A 23,485-nucleotide genomic window follows, 5' to 3' on the forward strand; every position below is an offset into this window, starting at 1 on the left:
AGAGAAGTCGGACAAAAGTGATGAGCAAATACTTCATCGCAAGTTCCCCGAAATCATGGAAATTTTCGCAATACTCACCGAACTTGGTGAAATGCATTAAAGTCAACTGGGAAGGACTACATTTGACTGGATTATAATGGTGCAATCTTCATTAAGTGTACCTGAGGGCTAGGGAAACACCTGCCAACTATACTGGACCAATTAATGTGGCCAAAAAGGTGACCTGAGCTGTGTAGCAACAGTACGAACCACAGCACCACTGTGCCTCCATGAGATCAAGGAAAAACGAATGCAGTCTGAGAAGCACAATCATATATTTCATCAAAACAAAGCAGAAAAATTTTGAAGTCATAGTCAAAGTCATAAAAAATACAAACTTTTTTAAAGTCAGTTAAATCATACTGCTGTGCTGAAGTCACCTATTGCACTTTTTCTACTATGAAAAAGATAGAAACGGCTTGAAAATAGTAATAAATCTTTCATTATTATTATTATTTCATAAAATCTACTGTGCTTGGGTCATCAGGCTTCTTCAAGGTCTATTTTCACTCTTGCAGTGCCACATGGCTAATTATGCATGCATAGGGCACACGCCTCCTACTCTTATGTTGACGTGGACCTTGAAGATCAACCTTCACATTTGTCTACAAACACAGATAACTTGTCCCACAGAGTCTGTAATGCACATGATCAGCATTATATACCCAGGGGGGTGGTCCCATTAACGTTGGATGTTAGAGCTCTGTAGGATGTCACACTGGTCTTGCAAAGCATTATGGGGCGCCGATATTAAAAAAAATATTCTCCTAAACCAGCCAAAAAAATTAGTAAATAATTCGACAAACAAGGGTAAATGCGAACGCAGCCAATTTGCTGCAAATAACGCTTTTGTGAAATTCGTTGATCAACACTATTTACTACTTATCCACAAACTTGGACAGCCAGAATCCTGTGGAGTCAGCAAACAGTCCTGTGGAGACACACCCCTAGCAACCCTAATTTGTATCCTAGCAACATCACCACAAAAAGTGACATCCATAAAAAGTAAATGGTGTTGTGGTACAAAAATAAAACAGCACCCAATTCCAGGTATCAGAAAACGCCTTTAAATCAAGAAAATAATATTCAATTTGAATTCCATTATCTTTGAAAACGTAAGTTAAAACTTTTTTATTTTAATTTTATAATGCTCAAAAGTTATCTAAATCATACTGAAATAACAAATATCACAAAAACATGAACCCTATCTATGCCTAGTCTCCCTGGTGTTGGGCAGTGTTGGTAGATTAAACCTGTGGCTGATCTATTTGCCCACTGCAAAGTCGTTAATAGCAATATCTTATCTCAGTCCAGTCCTTTTTTCCTAACGTGTGTTCTGGCTAGAGGGTGGCAAAAACATTCTCGCTGTCACGGACAGCCTTATGCCTGCTACAGCATGACAAGGCCAGAACACGTTCCAGTAACCCCTGGTATCCCTGCAGCCAAGTCCTTCAGTTGAATTATAAAGGCACCATCACCAAGGCAATTCTTGCCTGTTATCTTAAAGGAGTGATCTAGTTAGTGCCTACCTTCTCAGACTAGGACAAGATACCACACTATCAGTTAAGAGTACCCTCTTCCTGGTTTTCCACTGCCTCAGTTTCTCTCTGCAATAAGACTTGGTACCCCAGGAACCTGAGGAGCTCTCTAAACTCTACACCGTTGGGGAATCTTCTAGGTCACATTTTACTCTATCTTTCCCAGGTACTGCTGTTTATGGCCCTTTAAAAAAATCTAGTACAATAAAGTCACAGAAAGCTATAGCCCCCACCGCTATAGTGGATTTTTTTGCCCCCATTAATGAACACTGTCATTCCATCGTGCAAAAGGTTTCTCAATAATTGGAAAGCAACCAAGTTTAAGAAACAGTGTTGTTCCTTAACTCTGATCTTCTTTTGTAAGCATTTAATTAGAAGCTCAAATATGTTATGGTTATGATGTGCAAATGACTCTGTGATATTTAAATAACTCTACTGTATATAAGTATTTTGGAGCCTAACTCTTGCTAAGCTACCTGTAATGAATAACTTTATCAAACTCTTGATGTTTTATTAATTTAGAATACACAAGACAAATATATACAACATAGGCTAGTTGAAGACTCTGTTTGAGCGGCTATAACTATGTGAGTGTGCCCTGTGTTGGACTGGTGTCAATGCCCAGTGTTTGTTTCTGTCCTGTATCTAATGCTGAAAGAACAGATTCTTCTACCCCAACACTTAATATTAGAATAACAGAGTTCAGAATATGAATGACTAAACTTGTGTTGTCTATCTTGGCGGATTTTATCTTTTCATTATGTCCACAAAGCAAACTTTCAATATGTAATATTAAAAGGAAAGGCATTAATCGTATGACATTTGGCTTACACAAGGGTACATTTTTATCATTATTACACTTTGGTCAAGTATATCCATCATAAGTACCTTTTGATCTGCCCTGACAAATACAGCACCAAATGACTTGACCCTCCACATTATAATAGCTGTATCAAAAATAACTCACATTTTTATACACCAAAGGAAACAAAAAAGGTAAAAAATAAAAATGCAATATGCTATATTTATATTGTATGCTGACAAGTATTTGCCTGTACCACAGTAGTAGGGCAATGACAAAGAAAGCTCTGAATTTGGGTCCTTAGTAACAAAGTCAACACCTTACAGGTGCCACCCTATTTATTGTGTTTGAAAATATGTGATCTTGTCATGATCAATTGTAGGTTACTCTCTGGTGTGCAAGTTTTATTAAGAGTACTAGGGGGCTTTGCCCCCTGCTTGCTTCGCTCGCCAACCCCTTTCCACCCCTGTCAGCGGCTACTCCCTCTTAAACGGTGATACAATGGGAAACAAATACATTTTTTTTAACTCCTCTTTGCTCGAGCAGCTGCTGGTGTGCTGCTGCTGCCCTCATGCGTGATCTGCATTTCGCTCGCCTATCCTCCTAATTCCCAATCCCCTCCCCCCTCTGCCAGCGGTAGGCGCCGTTGTAAAGAGGGTGGCTGAGCACACCCCAAGGAGACACAGACGCTCCTCCGAAACCCCTCTAGCATGCCGCATGATCTGCATTTCTTGTGGAGCTTCGAACAATTAAAAGCCTGTACAGCACCTGAATATTCAATCTCTTTTTGCTGTTCCGTTATTTTCCCTGAGTAATATTTTCAGATTGTTTGCGCTAATATGATCTTTACTCTCATTTTTGGAGACTTTCAAATTTTCCTACTTCCATTATCTCTAACCTGCTCTGCATGTGTATCACAGGACTTGCGTCTGAAGGTTGTAAGTATGACGTGAAAAAGCTCAACAGGTATAACAACACAGTGCAAGCCTTCAGATTGCACAAAATCACCTCTAATTAACTAAAGAAAATAGACTGCTGCAGAATGACAAAAGGTGACATAGCCCAAGACAGCAATGAAGGAAAGATATAAGTGGATTATTGACTGAAGATAAAGGTAGCATAGAAGAACGAAACAATGCATATATACTGTAGAATTTAAAAGTTAAAACAGAGTAAGGGAGGGTTAGAAGTCATGACTATATTATATTATAGCATTTTCATTTCAAAAGAAGGAATAAAGCATACCTGACCAAGGTTGATGTAAACCGCATTCTGTAGGAATTCAGATGCTTCCATGGATCTTTTCTGAATAGCTAAAACTCTAACTGCTTTCACACAGGCTTCAAGTTCAATAACACCTGCATTTTTATACTGAAAAAAAAATATATTTGGCAAATTGAAACATATTTCATAAATTCCCTATACTTCAGTTAAACAATGCTCATATAGATGTATTATTATTACAAATAGTACAGCCACATTACTTTCAATTACTTCTGCGAAGCACATTACCACACTGCTGTACTCAAACTGATACTTTAGTGAAGCAAAAGTTTTAATTAATATGACTGAAGCACTGTCATGATTATGACCAACAATACTACCATTATCATTTATAAATTACACTATCCCGTAATCATTCTATTTTAATCTTTCTTTTTTCTGAAGTCACATCACCTGGTATAAGGTTATGGTGTTCTGGCAGCATCATGCACCAGCAAAGATCCAAGCTTGGACAGAGTATCAGTCCTATAGTGTTGTGATTTTAAATGTTATATTTTATTTTTTGCTCACACAATAAAAATGAACTTAATCTTACAAGGACAGTTAACAAATTGTATCACTTTAAAGCTAATATTTTCCTCAAATGGATAGGATACATTTAACACTTAAGAAGTCAGGACATCGAAGCATCCCTTTTTCCTAAATTGTACCAGTATCAATTACAGTGACAACTGTTTAAACGGAGCAGAAATCCAGGAGATGCCTCAAGCTGTATTGATGATTTTATCACCTGTGAAGATATAGGCACCTAGGACCAAAATGGTTTACAGCCTGGGAAAAGAAGGTATATCAATGCTTCAAGCTGTGTCCGATTATTTTACAACCTGCAAACAAAAGGAGATGCCGAGGGACTAGAAATTGCCGAACCAGTTTACAGCTTGGGACAGGAAGGTTCTTAAAACAACAAAAACTTTATTGTTTGGGAAACAGACATGCTCAAACAGATTAAAGAGTTCAAGCAAATTCATCCATCATATTGACAGTCAGACAATCAGGTGTATGTAACAATCACATGTTGCAAAATGGAATTTTAAAATAAATATGATGGACTAAACAACGAGAAGAGGGCAAAGAGTGACATCAAGAGGAGAAGATAGAGCGACGTCAGGAGAGAGCACCAGCAACGTGCGTCTGTTTTCATCTGATTGTCAGCTAAAGCATTCCATGAATATCAATTGTTAAATCAACACCACTCTGGGACATTCATCTTTGACATCTTTAAACTTTCATAAGCTTTTTCTAAAGAATTTATATATCCAGACTTTGCTAACCACATTTTCTTTTATGCTTTTTTTCTATTGGTGTTATTGTGCTTTAACAAATACCATGAACTTTTTATACTATACAGTAATCCCTCCTCCATCGCGGGGGTTGCGTTCCAGAGCCACCCGCGAAATAAGAAAATCCGCAAAGTAGAAACCATATGTTTATATGGTTATTTTTATATTGTCATGCTTGGGTCACAGATTTGCGCAGAAACACAGGAGGTTGTAGAGAGACAGGAACGTTATTCAAACACTGCAAACAAACATTTGTCTCTTTTTCAAAAGTTTAAACTGTGCTCCATGACAAGACAGAGATGACAGTTCAGTCTCACAATTAAAAGAATGCAAACATATCTTCCTCTTCAAAGGAGCAAACAAATCAATAGGGCTGTTTGGCTTTTAAGTATGTGAAGCACCGCGGCACAAAGCTGTTGAAGGCGGCAGCTCACACCCCCTCTGTCAGGAGCAGAGAGAGAGAGAGATAGAGAGAGACAGATAAAAAAATCAATACGTGCCCTTCGTGCTTTTAAGTATGCGAAGCACCGTTCAGCATGTCGTTTCAGGAAGCAGCTGCACAAAAGATAGCAACGTGAAGATAATCGTTCAGCATGGTCCGTATCGTCTAGGTGTGCGAACAGCCCCCCTGCTCAATCCCCCTACGTCAGGATCAGAGAAAGTCAGCGCAAGAGACAGAGAAAAGTACGTTGGGTAGCTTCTCAGCCATCTGCCAATAGCGTCCCTTGTATGAAATCAACTGGGCAAACCAACTGAGGAAGCATGTACCAGAAATTAAAAGACCCATTGTCCTCAGAAACCCGCGAAGCAGCGAAAAATCCGCGATATATATTTAAATATGCTTACATATAAAATCCGCGATGGAGTGAAGCCGCGAAAGGCGAAGCGCGATATAGCGAGGGATTACTGTATTCTATACTATATTCTTCTTTTCCAGCGTGACTGAAGTAATAAGGTAATTTTTTTTAGAGCACATGGAGCAATAAGGAAGTGTCCTATGATCCGAGCTGCAAGGTTTATTGGGCTGAGGATGAATAGCTCTGTCCAATAATGAACAGTGTGGTAAAGTAAAACATTCATTGGTTGATAAATGGCCTGTAGCCAAGGATGCTAAGCCTTCGAGTGTTCAAATATATTCTTGTAGACCAGAAGTAAATATTTAGATCAGAGATATATCTAAGACATTGTAGATTGTTCGTACTGATCATAAGTTAAGTCTTTTGAAGTACTAGAGAATGATGGATTGTGCATGTGTTATTCATATGGTACTTGTGTGGGTTAAAGCGCTAGCTAATAATGGGATGTGTATACATCATTCATACAGTACATTTGTGGTTAGGGTCTGAGAATATGCATATATCTATGTATGTGTGTGCGACAGTAGACCAACCCGATAACGAACCTGATGAGTACACTTATCCCTGAAAAAAATAAGTAAAGGTTAGGTAGAGGAGAATTCCACAATAATACAAGTCCAGTTTAGGGCATCAGTACGTCTTTGGACTATGCGAGGACTCCGAATGAATTCTAACTATATGAAGAAAGAACCGTAACTAGATGATGATTCAGAGCTCCCACCTCTACACGTTAGCAAATTTTTTTTTTATACTTTTTCTTCCCCTTTTGCCTCAGTATTAAAATCCTAATATAAATCTTGTCATTCTCTCTCTCACTTTGAAAAATAACATGTTTACTTTTGTTTTACCCTACATAAAACGGGTAATGATCTGTAATACTGAAAACTGTTAAATACATTAGTTAAAATAAGCACTGATAAATTACAAAGACCTGCTTCTCCCATTTCTGTTCCTGAGAAAACACACCTCCCTAACATCATTTATGTAATACTCAGTAAGAAGTTTAAAAAGAACAAGTTTGTTCTTATGCTCTTTGAAAACTATTGTACGTTGTATTATGAGCTACAAATGTTGCAGTTGTGAGTAGAATGCGGACAATGAAACTAAAAAAATATATATACCAGCTTTTGACTAGACAAGGAATCTTTTGTAATAAAAAGTTAAGTAATAACCAGCTATATATTTGTTTTTAACCACACTTTTACTGCAATATTTTACACAAAATCACAAGATGCAACTACTCATTGTACTTGCAACTGCTCAAAAAAGTTTCACTGCATTAAGAGGGGAAAAAACATACTCTTCATAGCAAAACAGTGATTCGGATAGGTTGGAATATGAATAAATGATCAATGAATTATGGTATTCACTTTAAAAATCAGTATTTTTGTGCTTAGGCGCTGTTCAAAAATCACAAAAGCATCAAGCTATCCATCCATCCTTTAACCAACCCGCTATATCCTAACTACAGGGTCATGGGGGTCTGCTGGAGCCAATCCCAGCCAACACAGGGCACAAGGCTGGAAACAAACCCCGGGCAGGGCACCAGCCCACCACAGGGCGCACACACACACACACACACAACCAAGCACACACTACGGACAATTTAGACATGTCTTTGGACTGTAGGAGGAAACCGGAGTACCCAGAGGAAACCCACACAGACAGGGGAGAACATGCAAACACCACGCAGGGAGGACCCGGGAAACGAACCCCGGGTCTCCTAACTGCGAGGCAGCAGCGCTACCCACTGCGCCACCATGCCGCCCAGCATCAAGCTAAAAAAATGCTTATTTAAATTTATATTGTGCATACAACCTTCTCCCTGTGGCTTGTTCCTCCTGGTACTATAGTTTTCCTCGATCATTCCTAAAGACATGCATTTAAGGTAAAATGGCAACACTAAATTGACTCTTTATTACTGTGTGTGAGAAGGCCCTGTGGTGAACTAGTCTCCAATCCAGGGCTGGTTTCCGCTTTATTTCAGAAGTTGCCAGGAGAGACTCCAGCCGTCTGCAAACCTGAACTGAATTAAGCAGGTTTTAGAATGCTCTGTTAGGTTATTGTGCATGTGTACTTTTGTAAACATCTACTGTTATGTTCAAAGAAAATAATATACATAGATGGGAATACAGAAAAAAATCGTCAGAAGTTAACATGCAAATGCCTTTAACAGCCATATTCTAAATTGTATGTTAGAGTTGAGCTGCTACAAGTTAAAAACAAAGAAAGTAAAATAGAAAATTAAAGGGTCCTCAAATAAAAACTCAAAGAGGGATATATGAAACTTTGCTGCCAACTGTAAATGAAAGGTAAATCTAGTGTGTTTTCAAATATTCTCCATGTAAGGAAACATCAGATTTACCTTGCCATAATAAGAAATGGCTTCCTTATACTTTTCAATGATGTCCTCAGGACTCAAGCAGTTTTTGGCTCTCCCAATTTCACTACTGGTGTCAGCACTGATTCCATTTGTAGTTAGAGCACCTGGATTTACAAAAACAGGTGTAATATGATTTACGTAAAATAATATGAAGAAATTCAAGTTGTTCAGAATTACTAATTTAATACACAATGTATCAGCAAAAACTAAGTTTGAAATCTGAAAGTATAATTGCAAACAATGTTAATTATTAAAAGAAGTAAAGATCCAAGTAAACAAATTAAAAAAATATTGTTTATTCAACAGAAACTAACACAAGTGATGTTTGCTAAGGCAGAAAAAGTATGAAAATCGAAAGCTTAATTATCCCATAAAGTCATTGCAGTTCACATTGGGAACAAAAACAGGTGCATATCATTAACAAGTATTACAAAAGGCTTAATTGCATGTACAGATCTGATCGTTTTATGAAAATCATTCAGGAATCTTTGATTACATATTAAATAAAGGACATAATATACAAGAAGTTCTCAAGGGATGATGAGCTTCAGAATGGTTTAACATTTGTAAATGGAAAGCCATTTGGTAAACTAACCATGAAAAGATATCCTAAAGGTCACTAGAGCACCACATGTTAATGACCATTAGCATGAACTACTTAAGAAGAAACAACATTTTAAATATTTGAATTAAAAAATGTGCTAAATAATATGTTATAATTGTATAGTTAGTAAGAATACATTATAACATTTGAAGTCACATAAATAAATTTTAAACCCGAGCCAACTTTGACAATGCATAGTACCTAGGAAATTATTAACAATAAATCATACAATTGCAAGCTTATGCAATAGTTTTTGTATTTTGTATGTGGTACAATTATTAAAAATCACCTACCACAAGCTGGGTTTGAGATAGGATAAATATATCTCTACAGTGACCTTCTGTGAAATCAAACTATTTTGACACTTCAGAAACATTTAGAGAAAATTAGAAAATTTGCTGATATACTTTGCTGGGTAAACTTGAAGTTGCATCAACATCCAAGTTGCAATTTCATTCAGAAATAACAAAAATATTTTTGACATCATAGCTTTTAACCACAAAAACTCAGTATCGTTTTTGCTAATCAAAATTAAAAGATTTTAGAAGTGGAAATTGTTTAGGTTGTTTCAGTTTATTATATTGTTCAAAAATACCTTTAAACATCTGAATTTCATAATAACTAAAACCAACTCAAAAGATAATTCATTAATGCTGCTCTTCTAATGCTCTTCACTGTCTGAAAAAGCTGCATAATAAAAATAATAAAAAACTAAACAATTTTAAAATGCTACATTAAAAGCAGGGTGTCATCATTTGCTAGTATATTTCTCTATCTTAATATGCACCAGTATATTTTGTGACTGGTAATACTTCATAATTTTTTTTTCTGCTTTGGATAAATGTTTTCTAGTATGGTCATTATAGGACACCATGTGGGTATGATGATAGGATAATATTCCTATTAAGTTTCTGGAATTACGTATATATTTTTATTATTTTATTTTCATTTTACCAAGACACCATTTTGTTTTTCTTATAGACACATATATTTTGTGGAACCGCTGCTACTACATGCTGCATATTTGTTTGTCATCATTGCAATACATTAAATAGACAGCACAGAGCGTCTTATACATGTGAGATTGTGAATATAAACAAAACAAGAAAGGTCACCATGCATTCTAGCTGTGTGTTTGGTTACAATGTCTTGCTGTTATCTATTTGTAATGAATTATTATTATTATTATTTAGAGTACAAATCTGTGTTAGCATTTGGATGTTGGCAACAGAGTTATCTATGTTCTGGTTTTGCATTTCACTTTGTTTTAAGGACTTACTGTATGTACCATCTCCTGATTCTCTCTATATTATTCTTCTGCCATATTTCAGAACATAACAAATAATACAAAGTTGAGGCTACAGATCAGAATAATAGAATTTATTAGCAGTAAAATAACCATCGACAAGCATTATGTATCTATCTATCTATCTATCTATCTATTAAATCAAATAGGAATACCCCCTACACTGAGTTTTTAATATTAAAATGAAAAGAAGGAAAACAACACTGTGTTTTGATACAATGAAATCAGACAAGATATGAAAATAACCTTTAAACATATTAACCATCTTATCCATGAAAAATAATTAAATCCAGGACAAAGTGTCGTCATTTTAATAATAAGTGAAGGTATCTGTGAAATACTAAAAGCATAGCACCCACAAACTAAAATAACTAATAAATCTTTAAATAGCATACCTGGATCAATGAGAACCTCTTGTGCACCTAAAGACGGAAGAAAAAAAAAAGTACTGTTTTACATAAATTAGTAGCAATTAAGCAAAATTACAAATAACCATTTAATTGTAAATACAGAGATCCAAATAAAATGTAAGGTTTGAAACTAAGGATTATTTGTAAATACAGTTAAAGAAGAAATGTATTATTAAGATCAAATAATTTATACATTGCTTTTAAAATCACTTACAAAAGTCTAATTTGACTTTCTGTTAAATTTCCTTGTGCACACAATTAGCATTTAATTTGAAACCCAGGCTTTTTGTGATTATAATTGTTGCATTTTTTTGTCTGTAAAATTGGCAGTAATGGTAGATGTATCTAAGAGTGCATGAAGTGATTCAGCTTTTACACTCTATGATGCTAATCACTTATATTTGTCCTAAATGTTTTTAATAAAGAAAAAACACTTTGCAAATTAAGTCAGTGAGGTATAACTAATTGAAAAAACGTGTCTTGGGCACTGTTGAAATAGAGCAGTAACTTATAAGTCTGCGATCAATGTTCCTTAACATTATTGTCACACAGCTACAATACTTTAAATGATTAAAAGGCAATTCAATTTTAAGTAAAAATGAAAGTATATATTTGCAGTTATAGTATTTTGCTTGGAAATTTACATATGATCATTCGGAGAGATGCAGTACAGCATAGAATACCTCCTTAGGAAAAAGCAATGCAGGGTAGAAAATTCACATGAGCACCACAGAAAATTAGCTATATTGTGCAGCAGATTTTAAAATTCAATGAAAACTAATTAATCTGAAAATATTGCAGTATGAAATCACACAACTAGACAAGAACTACTTGTTTATGATTCTACTGCATAGAAGTGCCAGAAGGTAAGATATGAAACCATTGATTAACATTGATAAACTTATTAAGTTTAATAAAAAATAATTTTCCCACTTAACGGATGTTTGGCAAATTATTTCTTCACAAACATGGCATATATACATTTGCAACACAAAATTGTGTTCTAAAGCTAAGTATTTTGTATAAATTAAAAAAAAAAATCTTGCCTGCTGTGGTGCTACACAATGGAGGATATAGGGCACAGAGGAAAAGCTTAAAAACTTACCAAATAAACATTAGTTAGTACTATTTGCATTACACTTAAACAAGCTCATAGCTCCATTATCTGCAAATTAGAATGATTTACTATTTCACTGTCAAAATAATTTACTAGGGTAGACAGAAAGGGACTGTCCCGATTTCAGACTATGCATCCTGATAAGCACTGTGCATATTAACATTTTGAAAAATATCTCATTCAAATTCAAAATACATACAAGACCATTAATTCCTTGACCTCAAAAACCCTAAAATGGTTACTTTTATAGGCTGAGGAAAAGGCTGTAATAATATTGTGGCACACGGCTGGGGGTGGTACCCAGCCAGGACGCTCAAGAGGACTGGAGGGGGGCTTGCACCTCCTCCAGACCACGAGGGGGGCAACCGTCGTGGTTGCTTTGGGGACCAAAGGGGCGCCCCAATGCCTTTGAAGCACTGGACCTCAGCGCTTCCGCCACACCCGAAGTGCTGGGGGTAAGAGGATCGGGGACACCCGGAGTGCTTCCGGGTACGCAGCCAGCACTTCCGCCACATGGAAGATTGCGAGGAAGCACCTGGAGCACATCCGGGTGATTATAAAAGGGGCCGCCTCCCTTCATTCAGGGCTGGAGTAGGGAAGGTTGCGAGACGAGGTCTTGGAGGAGGCAAGGGGGTGGCCTGAAGAGTGAAAGAGGCATAGTGTGGTGTTGGCCTGGACTTTGGGGGAGTCTGTGGGTTTGTGGTGCACTTATTATTGTAAATAGTGACTGTAAAATAAACGTGTGGTGGTGCTTAAACATGTCTACCTGTCTGTGTCCGGGGCTTGTTCCACAATATACAGTATAAATAAGTAAAAGTAAAAAATAAAGTTTGAATCACAACTGGATTTTCCTCTGCCTTTATATTCCTGTCAGAGGGCCAGGTCCTCCAAATCAGCATTGAGAATTGTAATTGAAAGATCTTTTTTGTAAGTACCTTTGTAAAATTCTTCTCTTTAATTTTTTGCTGTGTTTTGTGAATTTTGAGATTTGATTTGCTGATTGGATTTTGTTTCTTGGGTTGTGTTTTAGGCAAAACTTGTGCTTTGCATTCATTTTTGTTCTTGTTTTTCTTTTTGATCATACATCTTATCTTCAAAGAGCCAGAGCCTTTATATTTTTATCTCCCGTCTCTCTATTACATAAAAAAAAATCCTGAGATAAGACAAGACTTTTATCAAGAGATTTTTTCAAGTCCCGCAAGACGAGACTTTGGTCATGAGAGTTTTTCAAGTCACGCCCTCCCCTCTCAACCATATTCAACCACACACACTGTAATCTCAACTCTCATTCATGTAAATGCTTTTGACAGATACAGCTCCTGCTCTCTCAGCTCTTATAAATTTTAACATTTCCCTCACTTTAAGTTCCCAAATAAAGAAGACGTATTATGCCCAAATCTTATTGAAGAATTTCATCACAAAGTGTTAGCAACAGAAGAAATGAGTACATGGGCAATCCTAGCACCGAGAAACGATGAAGTCAAAATGAATTAATGCCAAAATTGACGATCGGTTACAAGCCAAATTGGTTAAATGCGTGTCAATAGACTATGCTGAAACAGTTGGTGGCGATCGTGCAGAAGATGAAAACATCAACTTAAAATATGCTGAAGAATATATACAACTGATAACACCGTCCAGTCTTCCACCACAGAAATTACTGTAGAAGGAGGATGTATCCAAGAAAGGTAATGTAGTACATCTTCCGCGGATAATATTACACAACAAAGGAGATCTTGATATGCCATTTGTATTAAAACGTTAACAGTTTTCCATTAGAATAGCTTTTGCAAAGACAATTAACAAATCTCAGAGACAAACATTCGAAAAAGTCATTTCATTTATTAGAGAGAAAAAAACGAAATTCAATCACGGGCAGTTATACATTGCGTTGTCACGATGAAAGTCCAAACAGAGAATCAAAATTCAATGCGACATTGACAAAATGTAATTCCAAAAATTGATTTTACTTAAGTTTTACAGTAAAAGTGTAAGTATAAAAAGTATTTGCGTGTTAATTTCAAAGCCAAACAGAACAAAACCATATTATGCAACAAATAACTCTAACGCAACATGAAACATAATTTATGTTCAAATTATTACATTTTACTATTTTTAATATGGTTAATTACTCAATGTAATGTAAAATAGTTAGTTATATTAGGCATATGTTACAATTTCCATGAAAATAACAATCTGTTTAAATTGTACATCTGCATCCCCATACGCGAGCGGCAGAACCACAAAGAGGCTAGAGTGTGGGGCAGACCCAGGGGTTAGCAAGCGAAGCAAGCAGGGAGGAAAGGCCCAAGTTTTTATTAATATATATGGTTTAGAAGATTATTATGCATTGTTTCCTTGTTTGCATTGTTAAACCTGTTGTTCCTGTGTATGCCAAAGCCTATTTAACTTTATAGGGAGAAACCATTCTGAACACTAGGCCCCAGGGCTTCAGCCTAGATTTCTGGAAACTTGGAATCATTTTGTTTTTGCTAGCAGGATTTCACAACAAAGGTATTCTGGTACCAGGTATACTTAGCAGTAACCTTGCTTTTGAATATGGTGACAAATGTGATAATCCATGATACAAAAACCCAATAACAATGAATCTGGAAGGTTAAATCAGCAGCCTCTCAAGGTACCTCTGTGATTCACCATTTTAACATTAAAGCCTTCCAGTAGAACTACAGAGTTAGTGGGCAATAAACTTTACAATGCTGAATACACTTCATCTAAACAGGGTGAGTATTCTGAATAACTGCATATGTGCAAACAACTGAAAAATGCATCTCCTCTGTAACTCAAAGATGCTCCACCAGTAGAATCTACAACTTTACAGCACCTAGCCGAGGCTTGTGTGCATTCTAACACACATCTGGATCCTCTCCTTTGGTAGAACAGAGACCCTGCAATCAAGAACTCAATGATACAAAAATAAGCCTAAAAAGATGGTTTCAAGCTTCAGCATTAACACTAGAGTACAGTAGAATCATTAAAAGCATCAGAAGATAGATAGATAGATAGATAGATAGATAGATAGATAGATAGATAGATAGATAGATAGATAGATAGATAGATAGATAGATAGATAGATAGATAGATAGATAGATAGATAGATAGATAGATAGATAGATAGATAGATAGATAGATAGATAGATAGATAGATAATCCCAAGGGGAAATTAACATACTCCAGCAGCAGCATACTGATAAAAAACAATATTAAAGAGTGATAAAAATGCAGGTAAAAACAGACAATAACTTTGAATAATGTTAACGTTTACCCCCCCGGTTGGAATTGAACAGTTGAATAGTTTGGGGGAGGAACGATCTCCTCAGTCTGTCAGTGGAGCAGGACAGTGACAGCAGTCTGTCGCTGAAGCTGCTCTTCTGTCTGGAGATGATACTGTTTAGTGGATGCAGTGGATTCTCCATAATTGATAGGAGCCTGCTGAGCGCCCGTCGCTCTGCCACAGATGTCAAGCTGTCCAGCTCCATGCCTACAATAGAGCCTGCCTTTCTCACCAGTTTGTCCAGGCGTAAGGCGTCCTTCTTCTTAATGCTGCCTCCCCAGCACACCACCGCGTAGAAGAGGGCGCTCACCACAACTGTCTGATAGAACATCTGCAGCATCTTATTGCAGATGTTGAAGGACGCCAGCCTTCTAAGGAAGGATAACCGGCTCTGTCCTTTCTTACACAGAGCATCAGTATTGGCAGTCCAGTCTAATTTATCATCCAGCTGCACTCCCAGGTATTTATAGGTCTGCACCCTCTGCACACAGTCACCTCTGATAATCACGGGGTCCATGAGGGGTCTGGGCCTCCTAAAATCCACCACCAGCTCCTTGGTTTTGCTAGTGTTCAGGTGTAGGTGGTTTGACAAAGTCATTGATTAGGTCCCTATACTCCTCCTCCTGCCCACTCCTGATGCAGCCCACAATAGCCGTGTCGTCAGCGAACTTTTGCACGTGGCAGGACCCCGAGTTGTATTGGAAGTCCGATGTTTATAGGCTGAACAGGACCGGAGAAAGTACAGCCCCTGTGGCGCTCCTGTGTTGCTGACCACAATGTCAGACGTGCAGTTCCTGAGATGCACATACTGAGGTCTGTCTTTAAGTTAGTCCACGATCCATGCCACCAGGTATGAATCTACTCCCATCTCTGTCAGCTTGTCCCCAAGGAGCAGAGGTTGGATTGTGTTGAAAGGCGCTAGCAAAATCTAGAAACATAATTCTTACAGCACCACTGCCTCTGTCCAAGTGAGAGAGGGATCGGTGTAGCATATAGATGATAGCATCCTCCACTCCCACCTTCTCCTGATATGCAAACTGCAGAGGGTCAAGGGCGTGTTGAACCTGTGGCCACAGGTGGTGAACAAGCAGCCTCTCCATGGTCTTCATCACATGTGACGTCAGAGGACCAGGCTGGAAGTCATTCAGCTCACTAGGACATGATACCTTTGGGACTGGGGTGATGCAAGATGTTTTCCAAAGCCTCGGGACTCTCCCCTGTTCCAGGCTCAGGTTGAAGATGCGCTGTAGAGGACCCCCCAGCTCCGATGCACAGACCTTCAGCAGTCGTGGCGATACTCCATCTGGACCCGCTTCTTTGCTGGCATGAAGTCTCCTCAGCTCTCTGCTCACCTGCGCTGTTGTAATTGTGGGTGGGGATGTCTCTCCTATGCTGGTATCAGCAGAAGGATGGGTGGAGGGTGCAGTACTCCGAGGTGAGAGTGAGAGTGGGTTAGGGTGGTCAAACCTGTTAAAGAAGTTGTTCATTTGGTTTGCTCTCTTCACGTCTCTCTCTCGATGGTGGCACCCCGCTTCGAGCTGCAGCCAGTGATGATCTTCATCCCATCCCACACTTCCTTCATGCTGTTATTCTGCAACTTCTGCTCCAGCTTTCTCCTGTACTGCTCCTTCGCCACCCTGAGCTGGACTCCGAGTTCCTTCTGCACGCGCTTAAGCTCATGCTGATCACTGTCTTTAAAAGCCCTTTTCTTCTGGTTCAAAAGGCCCTTGATGTCACTTGTAATCCATGGCTTGTTGTTAGCATAGCAGCGTACTGTTCTTACTGGAACTACAATGTCCATACAGAAGTTGATGTAGTCAGTAGTGCAGTCAACAACCTCCTCAATGTTCTCACTATGTGATCCCTGCAGGATATCCCAGTCTGCAGTTCCAAAGCATTCGCTCAGAGCTTCCTCTGCCTCAGGGGACCACTTCCTGAATGAGCGTGTGGTTGTAGGTAGGACCCTCACTCTTGGTTTGTAGTGAGGCTGAAGCAGAACCAGGTTATGATCTGCTTTCCCAAGCACAGGCATGCGTCTTTAACATTTGCATACAGTAAATCAATAGTCTTATTTCCCCGGGTGTTACAGTCCACATACTGGGAGAAGGCAGGTAATGTTTTATCCTGTGTCACATTGTTAAAATCTCCAGCGATTAGCACAAGCGCCTCAGGGTGCACCGTTTGTAACTTAGCAACAGCAGAATGGATGATGTCACTCACTGTCTCCACATCCGCCCGAGGAGGGATGTAAACAATAACAACAATGACGTTTCCAAACTCTCTGGGCAAGTATCCATCCATCCACCCATCCATTGTCTCCCGCTTATCCGAGGTCGGGTCGCGGGGGCAGCAGCTTGAGCAGAGATGCCCAGACTTCCCTCTCCCCGGCCACTTCTTCTAGCTCTTCCGGGAGAATCCCAAGGCGTTCCCAGGCCAGTCGAGAGACATAGTCCTTCCAGCGTGTCCTGGGTCTTCCCCGGGGCCTCCTCCCGGTTAGACGTGCCCGGAACACCTCACCAGGGAGGCGTCCAGGAGGCATCCTGATCAGATGCCCGAGCCACCTCATCTGACTCCTCTCGATGCGGAGGAGCAGTGGCTCTACTCTGAGCCCCTCCCGGATGACTGAGCTTCTCACCCTATCTTTAAGGGAAAGCCCAGACACCCTGCGGAGGAAACTCATTTCAGCCGCTTGTATTCGCGATCTCGTTCTTTCGGTCACTACCCATAGCTCATGACCATAGGTGAGGGTAGGAACATAGATCGACTGGTAAATTGAGAGCTTTGCCTTGCGGCTCAGCTCCTTTTTCACCACGACAGACCGATGCAGCGCCCGCATTACTGCGGATGCCGCACCGATCCGCCTGTCGATCTCACACTCCATTCTTCCCTCACTCGTGAACAAGACCCCAAGATACTTGAACTCCTCCACTTGGGGCAAGATTTCGCTACCAACCCTGAGAGGGCACTCCACCCTTTTCCGGCTGAGGACCATGGTCTCGGATTTGGAGGTGCTGATTCTCATCCCAGCCGCTTCACACTCGGCTGCGAACCAATCCAGAGAGCTGAAGATCACGGCCTGATGAAGCAAACAGGACAACATCATCTGCAAAAAGCAGTGACCCAATCCTGAGCCCACCAAACCAGACCCCCTCAACGCCCTGGCTGCGCCTAGAAATTCTGTCCATAAAAGTTATGAACAGAATCGGTGACAAAGGGCAGCCCTGGCGGAGTCCAACTCTCACTGGAAACGGGTTCGACTTACTGCCGCCAATGCAGACCAAGCTCTGGCACCGATCGTACAGGGACCGAACAGCCCTTATCAGGGGGGCCGGTACCCCATACTCTCGGAGTACCCCCCACAGGATTCCTCAAGGGACATGGTCGAATGCCTTTTCCAAGTCCACAAAACACATGTAGACTGGTTGGGCAAACTCCCATGCACCCTCCAGGACCCTGCTAAGGGTATAGAGCTGGTCCACTGTTCCACGACCAGGACGAAAACCACACTGTTCCTCCTGAATCCGAGGCTCGACTATCCGATGGACACCCATGGGGCTCGGCCGGGCACAGCCCGAAGAGGCAACGTGGGTCCCCCTTCCCATGGGCTCACCACCTATGGGAGGGGCCAAGGAGGTCGGGTGCAGTGTGAGTTGGGTGGTGGCCGAAGGCGGGGACCTTGGCGGTCCGATCCTCGGCTACAGAAGCTGGCTCTCTGGGCAAGTAATAGGGACGCAAACTTACGGCCAACAGTTCGATGTCCCTGCAGCAAGTGGAGACTTTGACGTTAACATGTCCGTAGTTACACCACCGTGTACTGACATAGAGAGCTAGACCTCCACCTTTGTGCTTCCCGCATGTACTTGCATCTCTGTCCGCTCTAACTGTGTTAAACCCGGGTAGCTCCACGTTAGCATCTGGAATGGTGGTTGTTAGCCACGTTTCGCAAAAGCACAACAAACTGCATTCTCTGTAGGTTCTGACATTTTTCACCAGCGCAGCCAGTTCGTCGATCTTATTTGATATTGAGTTCACATTTCCCATGATCACAGAAGGCACCGAAGTCTTAAAACGCCACTTTCTTGCAAGCCACTTCATTTTTAGCTTAGTGCCGGCTGTGCTGCCACGATACCGCCTTCTTACCTCGTCGGGTAAATAGGGAACCACACCGGCACTGGCATTTGTTCTCAGCGCTCGAAGTTGAGTACTTGAATAGACGAGTCTCGGCGTGTAAAAATCCATGCCCACGTTGTAAAAGTAAGTGTGTCCAGGGAACGAATCCACATAAAATAAAGTGATAGGAGTGATCAATAAAAAAGAGAAAAATAAAAGTAGAAAAATAAAGTCGTACATGGCGCTGCTGAAAAGGCTGCCACTCTCGGCGGCGCCTGAGTCATAATCTTAGAAGAGCAGCATAAGAAAAGACAAATGTGCACAGCATGCCTTTTCCCGTCTTGCCCAGCACAAATATACAAAAGGCACTAAATAATTCTTTTTGCAGAAGCCAGGTTTTTGTCTTTTGGGAGAACATTAGATTTATTACTATAGCTACATATTGTAGATAAAATAAGCAAGCAACCCCTAATTGGAAAAGGCATTTCAAAAAGTAGTCGTCAAGAAGAGTGGTGCCTCTCTCACATATAAAAATAAAAATTTGATTTGCCTAGCAATAAAACTTTATAATAAACTCAAGTTTTCTTTTTTTTGTTTTGTTTAGTGCACTCCAATATTTAAATATACTGTACATGTGTGACACAGAAATTGAATGCTTTGAGGAAAATAAAATCACTGAAAAACCTAAATACTTTTCATGTTTACCTGGGCGATGACGCTTGCCAGATTCGGCTGACAAAGAAATACTTTGCTTACGAGCTCCAAACTTGCCAGCAGTTCCTCCAGGATAATGGTAAATGACAGATGCAGAACACAGTCCTTCAAGTGCAGCTAAAATGAGAAGTAGAAATTGCATAAATTCATAAATTGTTAAATTTAGTGAGGCAAACATATGACTAGGATGCAGTTGAGAAAATAATTTGCCAATTATTATTTGCCAATATTTTAAAAATGCAGAATAACAAACATAAATCCTGAAGGGTTACATCTGTATAAATAAAATTGTAATCTGCCTGTTAATTCATTTGCAAAAAATCGGCTGAACCAATTTTGGCAAGAAAGTTTGTTATTTCCCTTGGTCCAACTTAAAATATAGGCTCTATGGCATATTACAAAGTAAGGATGTAATGGAGAGAGATCAACCCAAAAACCAGCACCAAAGCAGGCACTACAGTTTCCATTAGGCATCAGGAGAGCACTGGGGCTGACAGAAGGACATCGTTTTATAGCACGTACAAAGTTATATACTGGACAAAGAGAGATCTCATCCAAGACTGTAAATACAGTGTTTTGGGATATAAATTTTATAGCTTTTGTCAAAGAGTAAACCACTTTGCCTGATCATGGGTTGTGTTGAGACATGTTGAATTATACAGCTTTTTCCCCTCCATTTCTGAGAAATCCACAGATCCAAACTGTTGCCAAACACCTGCAATGTTCCATTCATTCAACACCCCAAAAACTGTTTAAGAACCAAAACACCAATTTTATATGCAAAACAAAGTTTAACTTACTCCTTGTTGGTCAGACTTGCAGATAGGTATTTCATTGCACTGTGTAAACATGACAAAAACTCTAAAAAGAACTGATGACACTGTTTTTTTAATCAATGCAATACCTATATTCTTAAAAAAGCCTACACAGTTATACGTACACTTATATATCATTTCTATTTGAAATCATGATAAAACATAATGAAACAGAATGAAACAATTTTTGTAGCACATGCCAAATCGCTTTTCAGAATATGGTAGAAAGGGAACAACTACGGATGACATTAATAAGCTTCACATTTGTTAAGGTCCCTTTAATGATGTAGGCACTTTGATGCAAATACAGCAAAGTGATTTGTATCAATTTTAAATCAACGTTGAATGAATTAGCTTTGAGTCATTTTTATAATATTACCCGATACCATCAATGGTGATGTCTCTTATAATAATATGGAGACCTGCAGCAATATCCGTGAACCACAATTCCCATTAATTCAGCTAGCCAATAGACCAGTTAGTTTATAAATGTGTGATTAAATACTTGTAAAACAACAGTAAATAGGTAAATGCAAAGAATTAGCACTCATGGTCCAAGACAGCAAGGAGTTTAGGGCAATCATAAAACCCAATTATATACAAAAACAGCAAATTCTCAATTCATGAGAGCTGAAATTTTGACAATTATCAGACAGGCAGACAACAGACGGGACAATGTACTTCGGCCAGCATGGACAAAACATCGAACGTTAAAAAAAATATATATTTGTTTTCTTACCTTAATCCATTATACAAATATACCCAGAAGCCACTAGATACTTCAGCTGGTAAAGCCATAAAATTATTAAAAACAGTTATACGCCTATGTTTTAAATGATAACTCATCACAACACATAAAAAAACTGTATTAAGAACCAATTGCTGTTTGATTTGCTAAATGTTTCAATTTACTTTTCCCCGATTATTTGCATAAATAAAAGTTTGAATATTATCCCTACTGTCAAAATTATGTTTATCTAAAATATCTAGTAAGAAAATACTTTGAGTTAGATTATCATTTCAGGTATCTCTGCAGTCTCCACAGCAAGACTGAAAATACTCAGTTGCAGTATATAGCATACAGATATTGGTACAACATCTAAATTTAACTCTGGGTGATACCTTTTGACACGAGCCATTATTTGCATTTGTGCTTTTATGCAATAATTTAGATTTGAATGTTTTGCATTTAATTGAATACATTCAAATGGGAGGTAAACATTCTGCCCTCCACCAAGAGCCTGAATTGGATTAAGTGGGTTTAAGAAGGTTATGTAGTTTTTAGTGGGCAATTAGTGGTGTAGATGCCGGAAAACTTTCACATCTGTAGTGAAACTGATGCTGTGTCAAAATGGAAGAAAAATCAAATGCATAAAGTGGTGCCTCAATCCAGTAAAATCAATACACAGACATATACAAAAAAGAGAGAAAGAGACAAATTACCTCCAAGCCAAAGAAAGTCATTAACAGAGCGCAACAACTCTACTGCCATGTGGTAATGAACCAAGGCATCCTGTAGCATTCCTGCCTGCAAACACAGGTCTCCAACATGCTTTCGCATTCGACCCTGGCAGCGCTTCTTATAATGTCTGCATGAAAGAAGAATAAAAATCAGAACTTTTGTGAAATAATTCAGAACACACCGTAAAATAATTTACTTGCAGCACTCATTTCAGTAATTAACTATACTTTATCTAAGGGCAAAAACACAGACTTTTAAGCATTACATATCTGTTTTGCGGTCTATCTAGCAACTATCTGACATTCCCTTTACCTACTGACAAATGTAACCACCAAATATTCTCTCAGCGCTAAAAACATTAAAAGCTCATATGATGTTGGTTTAATGTAGCCAAACCAACACAGTAACTTTACTCTTAGACTTGTACGATAACAGTACAAAATGTGATGTTTCACTTACATTATCACTAAATGCTACCACTAGCACATAATACTTTTTAATTGCATAAATGCAAACACTAATATGATTTGTGTATAAAGTAACTGTACCCTGTGATGTACTGTAATCCAATGCAGGATCAATTCCTGCCTCGTTCCAGATGCTGCCAGAATATACTGTGGCACGCGGCTGGGGGTGGTACCCAGCCGGGACGCCCAGGAGGACCGGAGGAGGGCTTGCTCATCGTCCAGACCACGTGGGGGCGACCACCCTGGTTGCTATGGGGACCGATGCCTTTGGAGCCCTGGACCTCAGCACTTCCGCCACACCCAGAAGTGCTGAGGGGAAGAGAAGCGGGGACACCCGGAGTGCTTCCGGGTGCGCAGCCGGCACTTCCGCCACACTGGGGAGTGCCAGTTGAAGATTGCTGGGGAGCGCCTGGAGCACATCCGGGTGATGATAAAAGGGGCCACCTCCCTCCATTCAGGAGCTGGAGTCGGGTGAGGAGAAGGACAGAGCTCAGGTGGAGAGGGAAAGAGGCAGCCTGAAGAGAAGAGAAAGGCATTTGTGTTGGCCAGGACTTTGGGGGAGTATTTGGGAGTGTTGTGGTGCACTTATTGACTTGTAAATAATAGAAATATGTATAATAAACGTGTTGTGGGTGACGTCAACGTGTCCGCCTGTCTGTGTCTGGGCCGGCTTCCACAATACTCTAACCCCTTATGACCCTGAACGAGTCAACCAAATGTCTTAACAATTCAATTCTGAATGATATACATTTATTTTAAAAACTTTGGTGGAGCTCAATGAAATAAATGAAATAACTGACAGTAAAGGTAATTTAAAACAAGCCTGGCCCGAAAATAATATTGTGTACTATTAAATATGTCAACACAATATTAATCAGACAATAAAAGAAGCATATAACCAACACTATACAACTGGATTTACAATGCTGAAAACAGTGCCACCAACCAGGGTCCTGTGTTTCAGGTTTTTTTTTGTTTGTTAACAAATTAAAAAGGTGGCACTCA

General features: G+C 39.4%; 1 protein-coding gene across 1 annotated transcript in view; it reads right to left on the reverse strand.

The window, feature by feature from the left end:
* trappc9 (trafficking protein particle complex subunit 9) overlaps nt 1-23,485 on the reverse strand; it is an 845,084-nt gene that overhangs the window by 811,206 nt on the left and 10,393 nt on the right. Inside the window, exons 3-7 of the mRNA XM_028818061.2 lie at nt 21,995-22,140; nt 19,728-19,853; nt 10,489-10,515; nt 8,166-8,287; nt 3,625-3,750 (exon numbers count right to left, since the gene is read on the reverse strand). Of these exons, the coding sequence (XP_028673894.2) occupies nt 3,625-3,750; nt 8,166-8,287; nt 10,489-10,515; nt 19,728-19,853; nt 21,995-22,140 (547 nt within the window). The remainder of the gene's footprint in view (nt 1-3,624; nt 3,751-8,165; nt 8,288-10,488; nt 10,516-19,727; nt 19,854-21,994; nt 22,141-23,485) is intronic.

Source organism: Erpetoichthys calabaricus, chromosome 13 (genome assembly GCF_900747795.2).
Source record: "Erpetoichthys calabaricus chromosome 13, fErpCal1.3, whole genome shotgun sequence".
NCBI lineage: Eukaryota > Metazoa > Chordata > Cladistia > Polypteriformes > Polypteridae > Erpetoichthys > Erpetoichthys calabaricus.